Source organism: Coregonus lavaretus, assembly GCF_964263955.1.
Source record: "Coregonus lavaretus genome assembly, chromosome: 17".
Lineage (NCBI taxonomy): Eukaryota > Metazoa > Chordata > Actinopteri > Salmoniformes > Salmonidae > Coregonus > Coregonus lavaretus.
Window position 1 is genome coordinate 33,939,225 of NC_140004.1, and position 18,766 is coordinate 33,957,990.

General features: G+C 43.8%; 1 protein-coding gene across 2 annotated transcripts; it reads left to right on the plus strand.

The window, feature by feature from the left end:
* Positions 1-11,625: 11,625 nt before the first annotated feature.
* On the plus strand, positions 11,626-17,223 carry LOC311144973 (VIP36-like protein). 2 transcript variants are annotated; one of them, XM_084181171.1, is made up of 9 exons: positions 11,631-11,848; positions 13,084-13,202; positions 13,529-13,646; positions 13,857-13,939; positions 14,179-14,202; positions 14,661-14,822; positions 14,918-15,032; positions 15,484-15,603; positions 15,831-17,223. In XM_084181171.1, exons 1-9 carry the CDS (start codon positions 11,644-11,646, stop codon positions 15,971-15,973), a joined length of 1,089 nt encoding a protein of 362 aa, XP_084037297.1. In that variant the 5' UTR covers positions 11,631-11,643; the 3' UTR covers positions 15,974-17,223. The 2 variants fall into 2 exon arrangements, with proteins under 2 accessions (XP_084037298.1, XP_084037297.1); XM_084181172.1 differs by lacking the exon at positions 14,179-14,202 and having other exon boundaries at positions 11,626-11,848.
* The last annotated feature ends 1,543 nt before the right edge of the window (positions 17,224-18,766 follow it).

Sequence of the window (18,766 nt, forward strand, 5' to 3'; positions counted from 1 at the left end):
GGAGCGGACTGCTCTGGCTCCGGACTGGAGCAGCTTACCGGAGCTGGATCAGGCACTGGTGGAGCGGACTGCTCTGGCTCCGGACTGGAGCTGCTGACTGGTGCCGGACCAGGCACCGGTGGAAAGAGCACAGGCCGTGCCGGACTGGACACACTCACCACTGGTCTGGTGCGAGGAGCAGGCACGGGCCGAACCGGACTAGGAACATGCACCACTGGCTTGGTGCAAGGAGCAGGAACAGGCCGGGCCGGGCTGGTGACGCGCACCACTGGCTTGGTGCGAGGGGCAGGAACAGGCCGGGCCGGGCTGGCGACGCGCACCACTGGCTTGGTGCGAGGGGCAGGAACAGGCCGGGCCGGGCTGGCGACGCGCACCACTGGCTTGGTGCGAGGGACAGGAACAGGCCGGACCGGGCTGGCGACGCGCACCACTGGCTTGGTGCGAGGAACAGGAACAGGCCGGACCGGGCTGGCGACGCGCACCACTGGTTTGGTGCGAGGGACAGGAACAGGCCGGACCGGGCTGGCGACGCGCACCACTGGCTTGGTGCGAGGGGCAGGAACAGGCCGGGCCGGGCTGGCGACACGCACCACTGGCTTGGTGCGAGGAGCAGGAACGGGCCGAACCGGACTGCGAAGGCGGACTGGAGGTCTGGAGTGGAGATCTGGCACAACCCGTCCTGGCTGGCTACCCACTTTCGCACTACACGTGCGGGGAGCTGGCACAGGACGCACTGGGCTGTGCACGCGTACTGGCGATACAGTACGTAGAACCGGCGCAGGATATGCGGGACCGAGGAGGCGTACTGGAGATCAGGAGCGTTGAGCCGGCACACCCCGTCCTGGCTGGATGCCCATCTTCGCACGGCACGTGCGTGGTGCTAGCACAGGACGCACTGGGCTGTGCACGCGTACTGGCGATACAGTACGTAGCTCCGCATAACACGGAGCCTGCCCAGTCACACGCCTCCTCGCGTGAGTACGGGGAGTTGGCTCTGCTCTAACACTAGGCTCCGCCAACCACCCTTTTAGCCCCCTGTAGCCTCGTCATCCACCCCGTGTGCCCCCCCCAATTATTTTTATTGGGGTTGCCTCTCGGGTCTCCGTCGTCGGCACGGTTGGCGCCGTTTCACCTCTCCTGCCTGGGCATCTACAGTGGGGAAAAAAAGTATTTAGGCAGCCACCAATTGTGCAAGTTCTCCCACTTAAAAAGATGAGAGAGGCCTGTAATTTTCATCATAGGTACACGTCAACTATGACAGACAAAATGAGGAAAAAAAATCCTGAAAATCACATTGTAGGATTTTTAATGAATTTATTTGCTAATTATGGTGGAAAATAAGTATTTGGTCAATAACAAAAGTTTCTCAATACTTTGTTATATACCCTTTGTTGGCAATGACACAGGTCAAACGTTTTCTGTAAGTCTTCACAAGGTTTTCACACACTGTTGCTGGTATTTTGGCCCATTCCTCCATGCAGATCTCCTCTAGAGCAGTGATGTTTTGGGGCTGTCGCTGGGCAACACAGACTTTCAACTCCCTCCAAAGATTTTCTATGGGGTTGAGATCAAAAGACTGGCTAGGCCACTCCAGGACCTTGAAATGCTTCTTATGAAGCCACTCCTTTGTTGCCTGGGCGGTGTGTTTGGGATCATTGTCATGCTGAAAGACCCAGCCACGTTTCATCTTCAATGCCCTTGCTGATGGAAGGAGGTTTTCACTCAAAATCTCACGATACATGGCCCCATTCATTCTTTCCTTTACACGGATCAGTCGTCCTGGTCCCTTTGCAGAAAAACAGCCCCAAAGCATGATGTTTCCACCCCCATGCTTCACAGCAGGTATGGTGTTCTTTGGATGCAACTCAGCATTCTTTGTCCTCCAAACACGACGATTTGAGTTTTTACCAAAAAGTTATATTTTGGTTTCATTTGACCATATGACATTCTCCCAATCCTCTTCTGGATCATCCAAATGCACTCTAGCAAACTTCAGACGGGCCTGGACATGTACTGGCTTAAGCAGGGGGACACGTCTGGCACTGCAGGATTTGAGTCCCTGGCGGCGTAGTGTGTTACTGATGGTAGGCTTTGTTACTTTGGTCCCAGCTCTCTGCAGGTCATTCACTAGGTCCCCCCGTGTGATTCTGGGATTTTTGCTCACCGTTCTTGTGATCATTTTGACCCCACGGGGTGAGATCTTGCGTGGAGCCCCAGATTGAGGGAGATTATCAGTGGTCTTGTATGTCTTCCATTTCCTAATAATTGCTCCCACAGTTGATTTCTTCAAACCAAGCTGCGTACCTATTGCAGATTCAGTCTTCCCAGCCTGGTGCAGGTCTACAATTTTGTTTCTGGTGTCCTTTGACAGCTCTTTGGTCTTGGCCATAGTGGAGTTTGGAGTGTGACTGTTTGAGGTTGTGGACAGGTGTCTTCTATACTGATAACAAGTTCAAACAGGTGCCATTAATACAGGTAACGAGTGGAGGACAGAGGAGCCTCTTAAAGAAGAAGTTACAGGTCTGTGAGAGCCAGAAATCTTGCTTGTTTGTAGGTGACCAAATACTTATTTTCCACCATAATTTGCAAATAAATTCATTAAAAATCCTACAATGTGATTTTCTGGATTTTTTTCTCTCAATTTGTCTGTCATAGTTGACGTGTACCTATGATGAAAATTACAGGCCTCTCTCATCTTTTTAAGTGGGAGAACTTGCACAATTGGTGGCTGACTAAATACTTTTTTTCCCCACTGTACCTTCGCCCATGGCCCTTTCTCCGCAAATATCTCCTCCCATGACCACCATTTGCCCACCTGTGACATGGCTATTCGCTCTTCCTGGGCACGCTGCTTGGTCCTCGTTAGGTGGGATCTTCTGTCACGTTCGTTGATGAACGGGTCAGACCAAGGTGCAGCGTGTTATGCATACATGTTTATTTTAACCGAATAACCAATGACAAAACAACAAACGAAACGTGAAGTCCAAGGTACACAAACAATATACCTAACACGGAACAAATTCCCACAACCCACTAGTGCCAATAGGCTGCCTAAGTATGGTCCCCAATCAGAGACAACGAGCTACAGCTGCCTCTGATTGGGAACCACACCGGCCAACATAGAAATACACATAATAGAACACCAACATAGAAATACACAACATAGAACATACACACCCTGACTCAACATATACGAGTCCCCAGAGTCAGGGCGTGACAGATTAGGTGTAGATAAGTAGGCAGAATAGATACGTTTAGTTCTTGTTTCTGACAAATATCATTTTTTGCATTACCTCTGAATGAAAGAGGCCTCTCTCTCCCCCACCTTAGTCCCTCTTCCCTAACATTCTCAGAGTTTCACATTCTCTTGGGATTTCTACATACTTTTGATCCTTCTCTGAAAAAGAACCCTCAAGGTCCTGCTTTTCATCTTTCACACAGTGTCTGTTGAAAGAGGCTCACAATGTAAGCAGGAAGTAAAATAGTAATTATTGAATTGCGGTGGTAAATGCTTCCCCTTGAATTTGGCACCATGTAAAAACACTTTAAAATTACAAAAACATGACAAATAATACATTTTCCATTTTATTTACCTGTTATTTAATAAGAAAACATATGTAAGTCCTTGATTCTGCAAAACATCTATTTGTTTGCATTGTGGACGCTAGACAATTGGTTTTCCCACAGCTGATGTGTAGATGTGTAGTGACTTAGAGATATCTATCTATTATTTTGAATGCTACACAGTGAACAGAAATATGTAATATATTGTATAGATCAATAAAAACAAAGAAGGCTATTAAAATACCTTCTGTATCCCTCAGTTTTGTGTCATTGGTGTTACCGCTTTGAAAATCACTGATTACAAAGATAAACAAGGACCTTGAGAATTCTCTCCAGTGACAAACTGTTATCAGGGAGGGGTCTATATTTTTAACAAAAGTTAGCTAATCACACCCTTTTAGTATGTCATAAATGTGAGGATTCCATTGATAATTTGGTGTGTTTAAATCCAAAGTGTCACTTGCTGTTAGTCAATTGGCACTCCCTTGCTTCTTATTGTGGTCCTGGGACAATGGGAGATGTATTTTGGAGTGTGAGTGCACAGTGGTCTTTAGCTAAATGAAAGTGCTTCAATCCCCTGCCCCACACACAATTACTCAATACAGTGCCCACACAAAATCCCAAGTGCCACATCGGTTTTAAACCAAGGATAACTCAATATTTCTTGTATTGTTATCCTTCAACGGAGAGTTTGACAATGTACGTTTTTTTTGTTGGCCATGATAACGCTGAAATTCAAATGACCTTGGTCTTGCTTTGGTTCCGGAGAGTATCTTGCTAATTCAATGACACAGATGTAGAAGGACATAACACCTTACCCTCTAAAGCTGATGGATATATTCCCATCCATTAACACTTCAGGTTACAAATTATGGAAGGACATCTATATACTGAATACTATGTTCATGGTTCAGATCGTCTGCTTTGTTGAATAGCTAACTGATATGAAGGGCATCTAATTTGAATTGATTTCAGAAATTTTAGGGACCGTATACAACTTTAAACATTTTTATAAAGTGCGTAAATCATAACATGTAACACTGCGTGTATTCTTTTTATGAAAATAAAGAAAAAATCTAATTCCAGCTGTCTCTCGTGGCAGATGAAGGCCTATGGTTGTTTCAATATACCATATTGTATACTAAGTTGTTACCGGTAAACGGCATGCAGACCAATGAGTACACTATGACTGATTTAGTGTTTCCCAATAGTTTATGAGGTCACTGTCGCTGTGAAATATTGACTTATGTGCCTGGATAACACATCCCTAATAGAGGATAGTTAGGAAATTAGCATTTCAATTAAGACGATGTGCTTTCGTTATTGTCAGCACAAACAGCTATAAGGACGAAGAAGCACATAAAAGGCCATCCGACACTATGACTGCGTTCAAAATTGCCCCCTTTTCCCTATATAGTGCAGTACTTTTGACTAAGTAGTGCATTATAGGGACTTGGGCACCATTTGGGATGCATACTATCTGTTGTCGTGGTGACGGGCCTGACGATATTCTCTCAGGCACTTTGATTTGAATAGTGTGAATATTTATGTCCAAAAGGTGTTTGGCTGTTCTTAATGTGTGCAGTCTGCAGGAAGATAAAGAGGACAGTTATTGCCAGGATAAGTGGCTATGGATTATAGGAAACTTGTCCTGCCAGAGAAAGCATTAATGGCTCTTCATTATCTCATCATTCTCAGGTACACAATGGGTGTAAAGAAGAAAAGGCCCAATGAATATGCTCCGGATTAACCCTGTCCTGGTTAACACCTTTGTAAAATAAATACAATCTATATAATCTGAGTAATCCAACACCATTGTAAATACACTTTATCAGATTGTTGTTGTTTTTTTACATAGAAAATATATTTAAAAAGTGAAAACACTGAACTGATACCACAGAATTACATTGTGTTTATTCTAAATAGCTATACATATCATTGGAGGCTGCTGAGGGGAGAACGGCTCATAATAATGTCCGGAATGGAGTAAATGGAATGGCATCAAACACATGGAAACCATGGAAACCACGTGTTTGATGTATTTGATACCATTCCACTGATTCTGCTCCAGTCAATACCACATACCCGTTCACCCCAATTAAGGTGCCACCAACCTCCTGTGATACCTATCATCTATCTGGTAAGTCAAGACTTGCCAAATTCAAATTGTTACGCAAATAAATGCATGATTTTAAGTGAATGAGAGTTCCCCATGTGTATAGAATTCATCCCTTACACTGTAAAATAGAGTGCTTCACAGCTAACGACATGCAATGATGAGACATGGCAGTAATGGTAGAATATGTGAACAACTGGTAAAGATATGGAGGATGGATGGGACAGACAGACAGATGGAACAGATTTTCTAAAATTCTTCAGAACCACATTCAATGATTCTGTGCATTAATTATATGGGCTGGTTGAAGTTAAAAGGAAATGCAATGCACTAAGAATGACCAGACACAGTAACATGAGGTGCTAATGGCATGCATGGACTTCTACTGTTTCCCAGGTCTCCAGGCTGGTCCATCCATCACTGTTGTCACGGGCCAAGAAAGTTTGACTATGCCGAGTCCAACCACTTACATTTAGTCTGTAGGGACAACAAGAAATAGACATTCTGTAGCAAATAAATGTATTGTATGTCATTATAGCCTGTCTACGTACATTCGCAAGCTCGATTTGTTAGGTGGTTGTCTATATATTGGTGATTTTTGCCACTGATGGTATGCTATAGCAGATACAGTGGTGACAGGGGAATCTGAAAAATGTGACAAGATAAGAACTTGATCTTATAAAAGTAATACCTTCCTTTCTCATAGACAGCAACACATGATGATATCCCCCCCAACTCCCTCCATGGCCATGGGAACAGGTGCAACCTGGTTCACACAGACCAATGTATGGAATATGACTAGGACTCAGTTGGACTGAAGCCGCAAGATGTTAAAATATCTCCTAACATTACCAATATGGATTAAGTGGTAGACCAACACAGCAGGAGAAGACAGTAAATAACATGGTCTGGTGCTCTGAATTCCCTCTACACTCACAAAGCTGAGTAAAGGACACACATGATACAGTATATCAGTGGTTTATGACACTCAGACCCATACAGAATGTATTTCTCTGGAATTAGGATAATGGAAAGCACAAATGGTGTTGTGTGGGTGTCGGACAGTGAATGTGGCAGACTGACTGGCTGACTGGGGTGTTTCAGGTTTCAGCTGTAAGCTGGCATTCAGCAGCAGCTTTTCCAATGTAAGCAATATCTTCCCTAGGGACATACAGTGAGGGAAAAAAGTATTTGATCCCCTGCTGATTTTGTACATTTGCCCACTGACAAAGAAATGATCAGTCTATAATTTTAATGGTAGGTTTATTTCAACAGTGAGAGACAGAATAACAAACAAAAAATCCAGAAAAAGACATGAGGGAAATAAGTGAGGGAAATAAGTATTTGACCCCCTCTCAATCAGAAAGATTTCTGGCTCCCAGGTGTCTTTTATACAGGTAACGAGCTGAGATTAGGAGCACACTCTTAAAGGGGGTGCTCCTAATCTCAGTTTTTTTACCTGTATAAAAGACACCTGTCCCCAGAAGCAATCAATCAATCAGATTCCAAACTCTCCACCATGGCCAAGACCAAAGAGCTCTCCAAGGATGTCAGGGACAAGATTGTAGACCTACACAAGGCTGGAATGGGCTACAAGACCATCGCCAAGCAGCTTAGTGAGAAGGTGACAACAGTTGGTGCGATTTTTCGCAAATGGAAGAAACACAAAAGAACTGTCAATCTCCCTCGGCCTGGGGCTCCATGCAAGATCTCATCTCATGGAGTTGCAATGATCATGAGAACGGTGAGGAATCAGCCCAGAACTACACAGGAGGATCTTGTCAATGATCTCAAGGCAGCTGGGACCATAGTCACCAAGAAAACAATTGGTAACACACTACGCCGTGAAGGACTGAAATCCTGCAGCGCCCGCAAGGTCCACCTGCTCAAGAAAGCACATATACAGGCCCGTCTGAAGTTTGCCAATGAACATCTGAATGATTCAGAGGAGAACTGGGTGAAAGTGTTGTGGTCAGATGAGACCAAAATCGAGCTCTTTGGCATCAACTCAACTCGCCGTGTTTGGAGGAGGGGGAATGCTGCCTATGACCCCAAGAACACCATCCCCACAGTCAAACATGGAGGTGGAAACATTATGCTTTGGGAGTGTTTTTCTGCTAAGGGGACAGGACAACTTCACCGCATCAAAAGGACGATGGACGGGGCCATGTACCGTCAAATCTTGGGTGAGAACCTCCTTCCCTCAGCCAGGGCATTGAAAATGGGTCGTGGATGGGTATTCCAGCATGACAATGACCCAAAACACACGGCCAAGGCAACAAAGGAGTGGCTCAAGAAGAGGCACATTAAGGTCCTGGAGTGGCCTAGCCAGTCTCCAGACCTTAATCCCATAGAAAATCTGAGGAGGGAGCTGAAGGTTCGAGTTGCCAAATGTCAGCCTCGAAACCTTAATGACTTGGAGAAGATCTGCAAAGAGGAGTGGGACAAAATCCCTCCTGAGAAGTGTGCACAGCTGGTGGCCAACTACAAGAAACATCTGACCTCTGTGATTGCCAACAAGGGTTTTGCCACCAAGTACTAAGTCATGTTTTGCAGAGGGGTCAAATACTTATTTCCCTCATTAAAATGCAAATCAATTTATAACATTTTTGACATGCGTTTTTCAGGATTTTGTTGTTGTTATTCTGTCTCTCACTGTTCAAATAAACCTACCATTAAAATTATAGACTGATCAGCAGGGGATCAGATACTTTTTTCACTCACTGTATAGGGGAAATAGTGATCATTTAAAGTCACTTGCTGGATCCTTATGATCTGTGGAAGTCTTAACACTTCCATATCAGCGCTCTCATTTCCGTCTCTCCCGACTCCCAGTCTCGATTTGTTTCTCAACTACCAGCCTCTCTCTGGGGAGCAATAACGTCTCCCACAGTAAACTGCATTAGTTTAATTCCTCCTAGGATGTTGCCAAAAAAGACGGTTGGCGCAATTATCTGTCAATAGTCGACATCATTAATCGCAGCCACTATCACCCTTTGTGAGATGAGACGCAGATGAGTAGATGTACTGTACACATGGATCAGAAAGTGCTGACTCATAGGGGTTGACCTGCATTTGGGGTACTTTACCTATACAGTCTTTACTCCTTTCATCATTCCAAATGAATCCAGCACGTCTTTTCAACAATAATGGTCAAATGTAAGTCATTTTGTGATAAAATGCATCTCTATAACTTTACTTTGGTATAGTAACTGTTGCTTTTCGTGAATCAAATGCACTGATACTGCATGTGAGAGGGTGACAGCAAGGAGGTCAGACATCAGAGCTCTGAGGAGCCTGTGATAAACTTCAATGCCACACTCACCAGTTCAAACTCCCTGCTGTGCTAGGCCATGGACATGAGCTGCTGTCTGCAAGTTACAATGTTCGAACCTAATGCCCTGACTGCCATCCCTGAAACAGATAAGCAATGATGCATTCATACAATAGTTCTATGAAATTCCCAGAGATTGGCATAGTTTATAGAGAATCGTAGGCTACTTACATGTAAACAATTAATATAAAGTATTGCCAACTGAGCTATAGTCCTCAATATATTGACTGATGGCCGTACTGTTGGCCTTGCAGTGGGTGGAGGAAGTCAAGCCAGACAGAGTAGTTATTTGCTCTGACTCATGTGCAGTGTTGATGAGTCTGCAGTCCTTTAGCTCATGCAGCAGACAAGGCCTGCTGTATGAGGTACTACAAACCCATGGCAGGGTTAGACAGATGGGTAAACAGACAAGATTTATTTGGGTCCCAGCCCATGTGGGGGTGGAGGGGAACGAGGCAGCTGATGTACTGGCTAAACAAGCACTTAGTAGTGGAGATGTTTCAATGAGCAAGGCAGAGGCAAAAAGCCTGATAATGGCGCCGGAGAAGATGGCTGCCGTTTTACAGCCCTCTAACCAATTGTACTATTATGTGTGTTTTTCCGCGTTATTTGTAATTTATTCTGTACATAATTTTTCTGCCATCGTCTCTTATAACCAAAAAGAGCTTCTGGATATCAGGACAGCGATTACTCACCTCGTATCGGACAAATATTTTTTCTTCAACAAGTCGGACGCGAAGGATATCCTACAGACACCCGACAAGGCCCAAATCCCCGTCATTCGCATGAGAAAGAGACGGAGATATCGTGGACGTAGGTCGGGGTGCCTTGTAAGGATCCGACGGCGAGCGAGTAAACTGCCTCTTCCATCAATCCTATTAGCCAATGTTCAATCATTTGAGAATAAATTGGATGACCTAAGATTACGGTTATCCTACCAACAGGACATTAAAAACTGTAATATCTTATGTTTCACAGAGTCGTGGCTGAACCATATTGCTAATGATAATGGATCAGGAGCTCCTGTTTGACTGTTTAGGCTTGCATTTCTGTCTATATTTAGCCTACTTTTTTTCTTCATTACCCACCCTTCATGAAGTTTGCAAACTTAAATCTGAAGGGCTAAATGGTTGCTTATTTTGTTTTACTTTATTTATTTCTCAATACCTTAAAACCCCCCAAAATATGCTGCCTAAGAGATTTCACAAGTAAGGCTGCCACTCGCCATTATGCTGCAACCCTGTAATGATAGGGGTTGGTGGCTAGGGAAGGAGGGAATGGGGGGAGGGGGTGTTCTGGGTGGGGAACGACCAATGGGTGGGTTTCCCTGTGGGTCCTGCTTTTTGTTTCACATCCATGGGCTGACTAACACTACTGATAAGCAATGGCAACGCTAGCTACTCTCTCTTGGTATTTGAAAGGCCTAAACTGTCCTATTAAATGTTCCAGCTTTCTTGATATCCTAGCAAGAAACCATGTTGATATAGCAACGCTCCAAGAAACACACCTACTCCAAAAAGTCACACATAGAATAAAGAACCATTTGTACAAACTGACTGCTTTTTCATCAGCCCCAAACAAAACTAAAGGTGTAATCATAAAGGAAACTCAAAAGTACCATTTTGGGTAAAGGCGAAGACCAAGAAGGCAGAATCACTTTCCTTAAATGTATCCATAACGCAAAGAAAATTGCCTTTTATTAATGTGTACACTACACATTCATATGGTCCTCCCGAGTGGCGCAGTGGTCTAAGGCATGGCTACCCGGACTATTTGCATTGCCCCCCCACCCCATTTTTTTACGCTGCTGCTACTCTGTTAATTATTTATGCATAGTCACTTTAACTCTACCCACATGTACACTACTTCAACTAGCCGGTGCCCCCGCACATTGACTCTGCACCGGTACCCCCCCTGTATATATAGCCTCCCTACTGTTATTTTATTTTACTTCTGCTCTTTTTTTCTCAACACTTTTTTTTGTTTTATTTTACTTTTTTATTTAAAAAAGAAATGCACTGTTGGTTAAGGGCTGTAAGTAATTAGCATTTCACTGTCATGTCTGCACCTGTTGTATTCGGTGCATGTGGCCAATACAATTTGATTTGATTTGATTTGATATATACAGTGGTGGTGCCGAGATGGCAGGAGCAGTGGAATAGAGATAATAAGGGAAGGCATTTATTCCAAGTACAGAGGAAAGTCGGGGAGGACGGCAGGAAGGGACAGAAGAGAGGAGGCTATTTTTACAAGACTAAGAGTGGGACACAGCCGGTTGAATAAGACTTTAAATGTGATAGGACAGCATCCAACAGGTAAGTGTGATTATTGCCAGGAAACAGAGACAGTGGAGCATGTACTGATACAGTGTGGGCAGTATGAGAGGGAAAGAGAGAGGCTGAGATCCCGTATGAGGGAGAAGGGGATACAGGAAATTAGTTTAAAGAGCATACTGAGTAAAACGTGATTAGATACAGTCTAAAATATTTTTTGTTATCTTTTTTAAGAGAAACTGGGCTGGCAGGTAGGATTTAGCTTCTCCATGTCTCTGGCCCACACTCCAGTAGGTGGCGGTAATGCACCATAACGTTGGATGCCAACCACCGATATACACCACCGAAGAAGAAGAATGGCCGCCAACATGAGCAAATCTAATCGGTTTCGGTTGAGCAGTTTTCAGATATTTGATTTACTGTTTAATCAGCGAAACATTAATGAATTAATATGTCTATTTACCGTTGTCCTTCTTTTAACGTGTACGTGTCTGGCAGACGATGGCTACGAGATGGATGACTTTTTAAAAAGGGAGTACTCGCTTACCAAACCATACCAAGGTAGCGTTGGGCTATCCGGCAGAATGATTTTATCTTTTGATTTCCAGACAATGTTCACAAATATTGACATTTGTCTTCTACAAAAACAGTATTGAGTTATTCAGCAAGTACTTACTGTATAGTTAGCATTAGCAATTGTCTTTAACGTTACGAGATGGGGATTGGCAGCATAGTGTTAACTCACCTCGCTAACAAGTGTCACCCGCTTAATAGGATTGCATTTTAGTATTGCGCAATGATTCCCAATGCGGGAAGGTGGTAGATTAGTGACAGTAAAATAATACGGTGTAGTTATGTAAATGTTGTTGAAATGTATGGAGAATTGTGTTATCCAAGGTGGATCACCACAATAAACAACCATTTACTACTGACATTATGCGTAGCAAACTAGGTACTTTACAAATGTAGCTTTTGCATTGGTCTCTCTAAAATGGACAAAGATCGGTTGAAGAAGTGCAACATTTACCTGGAACTAACTCTGCAGATGGCACTACTGGGTGATTTGAAAAGTCATAGTCAGTCGATCAATAATATAATAATACTTTTAGCAAAATGTTTATCATTAATTTACAATCTGTAGAAACTATGAGAATAGAAAGGTTCAGAACCTTTGTAAAACATCATGGCAAATATAAATCAAAAATGGATGGTGTTGGGGGATCGATGGGCGGGGTTGAGTGGAGCTGAAGGGTGGGATTAAAAACAAAATAACTAATGTAAAATATGCTGTATCAGTAAAATGTATATGGGTTCGAAACTTTTGTGGAAACACAGTAAAAAATATATGGCAATGTAGAAATCAAGCTGGATGGGCTTCGGAGATGGATGGGAGGGGTTGATGGTAGCTGAAGGATGGGATTAAAACAAACAAAAGATAACTGTTGTAAAGTGTATTGTGTCAGTAAAATGTATATAGTATTTAGAAGGCTAAGTGTTGTTATCCATTAGTTTAATCCAATTATGGGAGGGATGGTAGGGTTAGGGGAAAATAATAAAGGAAAATATATTTTAAAAATATACATACATGGGTGATTGGAAATCATGCAGACAATTACATTAATGGAATCTACAATCTATCTGCACTATTAAAGCTGATCTACCCCCTAAAAAATATATAGTGATTTGTTCTCAAAGGTGAGCTAAATTATTCTCACATTGCTGTGATACAATGGTGAGACCACTGGACAAAGACGCCTATATCAAGTTATGCATAGTGATTAATTGTGTTTGTGTAGGGTTGGGCTCCTCCAGTTCCTCCCATTGGGACCTGATGGGCAACGCCATAATCACCACTGAGCATGTGCGACTGACCCCTGACTTGCAGAGCAGACAAGGAGCAGTGTGGAGCCGCGTTGTGAGTTAAGCTCTCTCCATCCCCAAGTAGATACCAGCACCCACCAGCACACTACTGCTTATCCTTGAACAACCCGAGACAACTACATCTCTGCATTGTTAAGAACACTGACATCATAGTTTGTAGTCTGTCACAAAATATGGCAATCACTTCACCTCATTTGTAGTAACACTAGCATAAATTAGGCCTATACTTTCTGACTACATGTACTACTCTATATAGGACATAGCATTATGACAGAGAGCCCTCAGGTAACATGCTGTGCCACAACCTGCTTTTCCTCATTCACTGTACTGTCTGTCTGCCTGTATGGTCTCCTACTGCAGCCCTGTTACCTGAGGGACTGGGAGCTGCAGGTGCACTTTAAGATCCATGGCCAGGGGAAGAAGAACCTAAATGGAGATGGAATGGCTCTGTGGTACACCAAAGAACGCATGCAGACGGGTACTGAGCTTGCACTGTCTATCACACAAACCAGGGTTTCCCAAAAGGTACCCTGTCCCCTATATAGACACTACTTAGGGCTCTGGTCAAAAGTAGTGCCCTATATTGGTAATATAGGGTGCCATTTGGGATGCACATCAAGGTACAAAGATTGAAGAAAGTCAGCATGGCCTCCCTAAAGTGTTGACTGCTGGGGTTTAACACCTGCAGGTCCTGTGTTTGGAAACATGAACCTCTTCACCGGCCTTGGAGTGTTTGTGGACACCTACCCCAATGAAAATAATAACCATGAGGTACTCCACTCCCCTCCCCCTCTGCCCAATCCCCCTACTCAGATCAAATAGCCTACACTAACTCGCTCACTCGCTCACTCACTCACTCACTCACTCACTCAGGTAGACAGCCCCAACACTTATTTCACATGGGAGTCTGTCTATTCCCAAACAGTGATTGTGTGTAATTGGTTTGGGTGTACAGTCTTGTGTGTTTATGCTGCATCCTGTGTTTCCTTGCTTCCCTCTTGGACACACAGAAGAAGTACAACCCTTCAACTCAGGTAGCTACAGTAACCTATCAGCCAAGCCCAGTCATTTTCCCCTGAATTGAAAGTTGCATGTTTTGTTTATTTCTAACATCATCACACCACCATCTGTCCCATCCATGTCGGCCAACCCACATCAGTCACGTGTTTCTGACTTGTTTGATGGGTGACATGTCTCATCTCTCATCCATTTTGTGCAATATGTGGTATGTCAAAATACAGACTAGTGTCAGAAGTTGTTCCTGTTTGCCTGAGAATATAACTCTGGCAGTGCTTCATGCATTTAGTCAGTGGTTGTGTCCGAAATGGCACCCTATTCCCTATATAGTGCACTACTTTTGACCAGAGCCCTATTTGGGCCCTGGTCAAAAGTAGTGAACTACATAGGGAATAGGGTGCCTTTTTAGATGCAACAAGTGTCACTGAATGACAAACGTCTGGCATATCACAACTACTTCTGTTTGTCTCTGCAGAGGGTGTTTCCATATGTGTCAGGTATGGTGGGGAACGGGACTCTGGCTTATGAGCATGATCGTGATGGCCAGTCTACAGAGCTTGGCGGGTGCACGGCCCTAGTGCGCAACATCCCCCATGACACCTTCCTCCTCATCAGATACACCAAAAACAGACTGACGGTGAGAGAAACACACAGCACCACATTTAATAAAGTAAAAGGTGGCTGTTAGCATTCACTAACATATTGACCTATGTTTGACCTCATGTCCTACAGATACAGATTGATGTTGATGGTAAACAGCAGTGGCGGGACTGTCTGGACCTACCAGGGGTGCGGCTGCCTCAGGGCTACTTCTTTGGAGCCTCCTCTGTTACTGGAGACCTGTCAGGTACTGGTCTGGTCCTCTGTCTGAACATCTCAGAACATCACTGTCTCTGTTACTGGAGACCTGTCAGGTACTGGTCTGGTCCTCTGTCTGAACATCTCAGAACATCACTGTCTCTGTTACTGGAGACCTGTCAGGTACTGGTCTGGTCCTCTGTCTGAACATCTCAGAACAATACTTACTTTGTGGTTCACTATCTGCATTATTCTCAACCATTTTTGGAATACGATAAGTTCATAGTCAGATCTATGTCAATTCTGAATGGAGAATGGTGGAGAGCCCGTGGTGTAGCGGTAATGCTAAAGACCTGGGTTCGATCCCCGCCTCCACCCTTCCTACTGTGCTCCCTCTCTTTTTCAAGTTGTCTGAATAAAGTGTGAAATGTAAAAAAAAATATTAGAAACAATTCTGAATGTTGAGTTGTATTCATTTCTCCCTTCCTGTCATTTCCAAGACAACCATGATCTCATCTCTATGAAGCTTTACCAGCTGACCGTGGAGCGTCCTCAGGAGGAAGAGGAGGAGGAAGAGCTCACTGTCCCCAGTGTTGATAACTTTGAGCAATTGAACAAAGGTAAGATTAAACAATGGCAAGGTTTTCACGTCTTGCATGCATCATTTGATAGTTTTTGCAGAAATAGTTTTTCAGAAAAGGTGTGATAATTGTTTTTGGCCGTCTATTTCAATTTATGTATTTGATTTGAATGTCTTAATTTCCAGTTTCAATGGAACTGTAGCATGAGAGTTATTTTTCTCTGAATCTGCAGATAGAGCTTCATGGTTGTGTTTCTTTCATTACAGTGGAGGTGCAGGAGGAGGGGATGAATGGAGTCCAGCTCTTCTTCACAATAGTCTTCTCCATCATCGGTATCTTTGTACTGGGGGTGGTGGCGGTGGTCATGTACGGGCGCTGGAAGGAGAACAGCCGCAAACGTTTCTACTGACGGGAGAGGGAGAGAGGGATAGTCTATGGTTGCATCCCAAATGGCACCCTATTCCCTATATAGTGCACTACTTTTGACTAGGGCCTATAGAGCTCTAGTCAAAAGTAATGCACTCCATAAGCAATAGAGTGGCATTTGGGATGCAGACTGAGAGAGGGGGATAGTCTGAAGGAGCACAAGAGCCTGTGAAGGAGCACATATAGATTTTTAAACAACATACAACCAACATAGCTTTACTACATAACAATCCCCTTACTTCAATAATACCTCAACTGAGAGAAATGAACCAGTCTCAGACCATCTCAGCCAAAATAAATCAAATGTGACCCTTCTTTTCATTTTTAATACTGTGAGATTCATCTTTGTTGACCTTTGTTTCACCTCCATGTTGAACATAAACCCTGAAGCTAGCTAACATAGGGAAGGAGACCATGACCTGTGAATCGCTGACACTGTCATCAGCACACTGCACTCACCTATGTGTGATGTGCATGATGGCTGTGAGAATAGTGCCCTGTGGTTGGTATTGCACTATAGCCTTGCTGTCATGTTCTGCCGTTGAGACTACAGAATTGTTTGCACTGACATGAAACGTCCACGAGGAGGCTTATATTGAGCTGCCATAAAAACTGAGTAATGAGAGATATAATTGTTCTGAATTCAAGTGCCTAGCTAGGGCCAGTTTAAGATCAGGGCCCATATCCACAAAGCATCCGAGTAGGAGTGGACTTCTAGGTAGTAATGAATAAGATTTATATGAACAGGGGAGGCTGATCCTAGATCAATGCAGTCGCTTTTTGAATACAGGCCAAGGTATCACAATGTACACTCACCTTGACAATTCTGTATTGCTGTGCTGTAACTACCATCGATATATCGTACTGTACAGGTCATTGCATGCTACTCCCTTTTGTTACACACTCAGTTTTCTCTGAGACTACCCTCCTTTGTAGGTTTTAAGTAGTTAACAAACCGTTGTCCACCAGCCATCGTGTCAAGCACACAACTATCTCAAGCACTTAATCAAAACAGATCATCTCACCTGTGGCGAATATATTTATTGTAATGAATTAAGTGTTTGTGTTAACCCGATTGAAGTCACTGTTTGTCTACACCAACAAATGTCAACCTTTATTTGACCTTTATGATTTATCAAATGTCTGTTGATGACCTGTGACAGATTGTTTGTTGTTTTCTATGTTGACATCATGTTTTTACGCTGTAATGAAAAACTGCACACTGACCATCCACATTGAGCCTCAAATGTGAATTGAGTTACCTGAAGTGGTTGTGTAGGAATGGTGGTTCTGTGGGGTTTGGCTGAACTGTAACCCCTAAATAAGTAGCCTTAGTTTGTAATCAAAGTTACAAAGCTACATTACCAATCTTCTCCAGCCACTTATTTCCTGGTGCCTTACCTGGGTTCGCAGGCTGTTGGTGGCACCTTCATTGGCGAGGACGGGCTCGTGGTAATGGCTGGAGTGGAATGGTATCAAACACATGGTTTCCAGATACCATTTCATTCGCTCCTCACCAGCCAGTATTATGAGCCGTCCTCCCCTCAGCAGCCTCCACTGTGGTTGTATTCTATTCATTAGTGTAACCCCCCCCCCCGCCCCGCCCGTCATAAGCCATGAAAGAAAATGTTTAGAATTAATTTGTTACAATTAAACAATCAAGGCCTTTAAACACTTGTTGAACAATAATTTAAAAAATGAAATGCATTTTATGGTGTCTGCCGGAGTTGACAGAAATCCAGTTAGATGCATTTTATGAATTTCAAAAACATTTGGTTGTTCCTTTACATGGTGTGATAGCTGATAATTTGGTGTATCAAAATATACAATCACTGGCCAGTTTATTAGGTATATCCATCTAGTACCGGGTCAGACTCCCCTTTCCCTCCAGAACAGCCAGAATTATTCGGCGCATTCTGCAAGGTGTCGGAAACGTTCCACAGGGATGTTGGTCCATGCTGAAGCGATGTCATCACGCGGTTGCTGCAGATTGGACGACGCTACATTCATGCTGCGAACAGCCCATTCCATATCATCCCAAAGATGCTCTATTGGGTTGAGTTCTGGGGACTGTGCAGGCCACTCAAGTAAACTGAGCTCGCTGTCATGTTCTAGGCAATGTTTTACGACTCCTCAAGTGTCCGGTGTTGGTGATCGCGTGCCCACTGGAGCTTCTTGTTTTTAGCTGATAGGAGTGGAACCCGGTGTAGTCGTCTGCTGCAATAGCCCATCCGTGACAAGGATCGACGAGTTGTGCGTTCCGAGAAGGGCGGTTGTGTCTGAGATACTGGATCCGGGGCTCCTGGCACGACGATCATACCGTGCTCAAAGGCACTTAGGTTACTTGTTTTACCCATTCTAATGTTCAATCGAACAGTAACTGAATGCCTCGATGTCTGTCTGCCTGCTTTATATAGCAAGCTACGGCCACCTGACTCACTGTCTGTAGGAGCGATCCATTTTTTGTGAATGTGGTGGTGTACCTAATAAACTGGCAGGTGGGTTTATATTTTGTTGAGATTGTCTGTCTTTCAAGAGTCCCTGAGCTCTAAAACTGCAACATTTTATCTCGGCCTCATGGCAAAATGTGTAAAATACCATGTTAGCTATAATACTGATTGCTCGGACCTTGCGGAACTGCACTACGCCACTGAGTAAAACATTTTGCAACGGAAACTGTTTAGAGTGTTTGGGCAAACTGTTAACATTGCAAAAAGTTTTGCTACGGTGTGCATTAATGAATACGATCCAGGATATGTCAGTCTCTAGAAGGTTA

Excerpts from the sequence above, each read along its gene's own strand:
- LOC311144973 (XM_084181171.1), top strand. The coding sequence starts at position 11,644 with ATGGCCGCCAACATGAGCAAATCTAATCGGTTTCGGTTGAGCAGTTTT. Across the intron at positions 13,647-13,856 it reads CAAAGAACGCATGCAGACGG|GTCCTGTGTTTGGAAACATG; the intron begins GTACTGAGCTTG and ends TAACACCTGCAG. Across the intron at positions 14,823-14,917 it reads ACACCAAAAACAGACTGACG|ATACAGATTGATGTTGATGG; the intron begins GTGAGAGAAACA and ends CATGTCCTACAG.